The following is a 3,782-nucleotide window of genomic DNA, read 5'->3' on the forward strand; positions in this document are numbered from 1 at the left end:
ACCTCCGGTGTGTAATCTACATCTTTCTAGCTAGAACTCGGTCGAATAAGAATCATTGATTCCCTCTACTGTCAATTTCTTATTCATTGCGTTCGGCCGGTGCTCCTTTCTCATCTCAAACCATAACGAGTCTTCACGTTAGGGAAGATAAGGGAAGACCGCCTGAGCGAAGCGACCGAAGGAACCAGTGAAAAATAAAATAATATTTGTGCATGCGTTTCTTAGAATGAAAAGGGACTAAAATCAAAATAGTGAACGTTCATGGATTTCCTTCAAGAACAGTATTGCGAGAAAGTTGAAGCCAGGATATCCAGAAGAAGTTGGAAAGTAGGATCCCACAACCTCCTATTGACCAAACAAAAGAATTTAGAGAACTGTAATTTCGTTCGATCAATTGTACTCTAAAGTTGAAAATAGTGGGAAATCTAATAAATGTTATGGCCCCATAGAGTTTGAAGAATAACAGGCCAAACATACTGAAAGACCAGCAGCCCATGCCGTGTGTTAAGCTTTACTACTCATTGAACGTTGTCCATTTTTATCTAGATTATTAGTAAAAAAGAATACATGATACTAGAGATGACACCAAAATAATGAAACCATTTAATGCTATTCAATAGCAGATATGATATCAAACTAACGGAAACTGGACAACAAGAAAGAGGGAAACTAGGGCTTTCACCTTCTTACAAAGCAATATGAAGATTCCACCAGACAAAATACCAAACACAACCCATCCACCACTTCCATGATCCTGCCCTTCCTGTATAAGGTCAAAGCTCGCCGCCAACATCACTCCAGCAGCCATTCCATTGCATACTCCCGACCATTGAGGATCCAGCTCCACAAAGAAAAATGGTACTGCTCCCAAACCACTAGCCGCGGCCATTGCCAAAGTGAACAGTGCAACTGTTGAAGCAGAAACTCTGGTGTTATCACCTATCTCACCTTTTCCATCCATACTGACAGAATCAATACCATATTCTTTACCAGAACCATCAATTATATTGGTTCGGGCATCCTTTAGAGGAGCAGTTATTACCCTTCGTATGTTCACTTCTTCAGATGCAGCTGTGACATAAAAAATCAAAGCTGATACAAACAGAAAGAATAAAAGAAATTGCCCAAATCTCAACCCCATATTCGTCATGATTAGATCAGCAAATCATTATAGCCTGAAATTCCTCAAAACCAGTATAACCATCGAGAGAGTCATTGGAAATTCATCATCTCAGAGGCTGCAGTTTTCGCCAGACTAACTCCACTTGGGACAAATAGCTTTGTGGTGAACTTCTCCAACTATCAAAAGCCATGGCATACTGAATCACCGATCAATTAAAACATTACTGTTTCGGTACTGTTGTCAAGGGTGTAACTGGTCCATTCTGCAGTAGAATGAACCGCAACACAGTTAGATCTCAATCAATTCGACAGTACTGTAAACAAATGCAAAGAGACAAATAGAGCAAGCATAAGAAGACCAACAAGAAAACAGAACAAAGTAGCAACTTGCTGCACGTACTTTTCCACAATCCATGCATTGTCTTTATCAACCTAATAGATCATCTGGATAATTTAGGTACACCAAATAATTTACACACGATAAGCTTGTTTAGAGCATTCGCGAGTTAACATTAAAATGGAGAACGATCTGACATGGAGGAGAATGTAGTACAAGAGCCAGACCACAAGGAACACGAAAGAAGAGTCTTAACAACTCAAACACGAAATCATAAAACTCTGCAGTACACTAAAGTCAGAAAAACAGTCTTTCCTCAGTAGTCAAATTTCACTAGTAAACCCTCAAATCTCAACATGATCAAACAGATTAAACTTAGCCTTCTCTTGGAGGTAACACAATTTGAGCTTTCTTGGCAACATATCTCATTATCAGGCTTTGTTCTTACAACCAACCAAGGAAGCTAAGTTTTTTTGTACCCGTATATCATCAGTGTTTGTATTAATTACCAAATATTTCCATCCAAATTCAGTTGACAATCTGTTATACTAATACATTGCACGCTTGAAAACCCCAGACACAAGCTCAACAATACTTATACTACAACAACATTGATCAGCAAGAATTACAGCACAAAACTTCAAACAAATATAAAGTTTAAACCCATAACAAAAACAAGATTGCATAAACAAACCACCACCCCTACCTACCCCAACCCACCCCCCAGAAAACCCAACATGCCAAACCCCCAATTGAAATAAGAGACACATTCCAAATCAAAAAAGAAGAATCTTGACAGAAAACCAATCAATTAATCTTCAAGAACCCAAATGGAATACAGCAAAGATGTTTACCTATTTGAAGGATGAGGACCAAGCAACAGAGTTGAATTGCAATCAATAAGTGTGTACAAAATTTAGGGTCTGAGACAAGAATTATTGAACTGACTTCAAAGATAAGGAAAATGGGGTAAAAGCCCGATCTTTTCTCTATGGTATTGGTAAGTAATCTATTGTGCAATTGTGTATTTGCCAAATCTGATCGTTGACTACCAATTTACCACTATGGAATATGCGTATTCTGTTTTCTTTCGCTATTTTTTTTAATCAAAATACAACGTTCCGTCCATGGTTTCATTTAACCTTTTCAAATATATATGTCCAATAAAAACTGGAAGACAACTTTTGGATACAGTTTCTTTGTTTTTTTTTTTTTTTTTTTTTTTGGGCAGAGAAAAAATTTAAACACCTTCACAAGTTATTTTAATCGGAACATCAATATTTTTTCATTTCTCCTTAAATTTGATGTACTAAATTTTGTTACAATTTGACGAAAATTAAAAGTATTTTATTTTAAAAAACTTACAAAATTAAAATTACTTAAAAATAATTTATACCTATTCCAAATATAAGAATCATGTTTATTATTTTTTCGTCAAAATATGTTCACGTTTTGTCACGTCAAACAAAATGAATAAAAGAAGAAAGTGTGCTATTCTATGAACTTAGTTCAAAATTGAACTATAACCTATAACCCACCTTTCAGATTACATTTGGCTCAATCTTCTCTTGCAATTTATTCCCTAGTAACAATCCTACTTTACCCCAAAACAAGTCGAAATAAATTTATGAATACCTTCTAGTAGTTAATATTATGGTTAACAAGTTAAAATTCACCTAACTAGTGTGACATTTTCTTACCTTTTTAGCCCCACTTCAAACATTTGATTGGTCTATGTACGTCATTGGCCTAACAAAAGCTGAGTTGTCAGCTAGTACATATGCCCTATAAAAGGGTTTAATTTATCATTTGTCACCACGTCAGCAAGATAAAAAATTTGTCGAAACATACCATTACGATATTGTTACCAATTGTTGCAAGATAAAAATGTGAAAGTTGTTTGGCAACGTCAACATCCCACCAATTATGCTAATGAGTCCCGAACATCGAAAAAGTCAGAATGAATAATTAAAGACAAATTGTTCACCGTTGAGTTTTGGCTGTACAATGTTCTGTCTTTGACGGTTAGATAAATTTAGCTGTCAAATAATATAATTACACTGTTGATTTTATAGAGTAAATTTATTTGACAAAAAAAAAGGGAGTCTTGCAGAAATTTGTAAGTTTAATGATCATTTGAGAAATTCATTTTTTCTTTCACTTCAGAAGAAATGAATAGAAAGAAAGAGAGTGTGTGTTTTCTTTCCTCATAGGATACTCCATGAAATTACTTACAAATTACATTTGGCTCAATCTTCTCTTACAATTTATTTTCTCATAATAATCCTTAAGTTTTCCCCCAAAACACGCAGAAATAACTTCT

At 35.2% G+C, this 3,782-nt stretch overlaps 1 protein-coding gene across 1 annotated transcript in view; it reads right to left on the reverse strand.

Moving 5' to 3' along the window:
* The window catches only part of LOC132644778 (putative zinc transporter At3g08650), a 17,647-nt gene extending 15,058 nt beyond the window's left edge, over positions 1 to 2,589 (reverse strand). Inside the window, exons 1-2 of the mRNA XM_060361380.1 lie at positions 2,314 to 2,589; positions 683 to 1,385 (exon numbers count right to left, since the gene is read on the reverse strand). Coding sequence (XP_060217363.1) covers positions 683 to 1,150 — 468 coding nt within the window. The 5' untranslated portion in view covers positions 1,151 to 1,385; positions 2,314 to 2,589. The remainder of the gene's footprint in view (positions 1 to 682; positions 1,386 to 2,313) is intronic.
* Positions 2,590 to 3,782: the final 1,193 nt, after the last annotated feature.

The sequence above is a fragment of the Lycium barbarum genome, chromosome 6 (genome assembly GCF_019175385.1).
Source record: "Lycium barbarum isolate Lr01 chromosome 6, ASM1917538v2, whole genome shotgun sequence".
Taxonomy (NCBI): Eukaryota; Viridiplantae; Streptophyta; class Magnoliopsida; order Solanales; family Solanaceae; genus Lycium; species Lycium barbarum.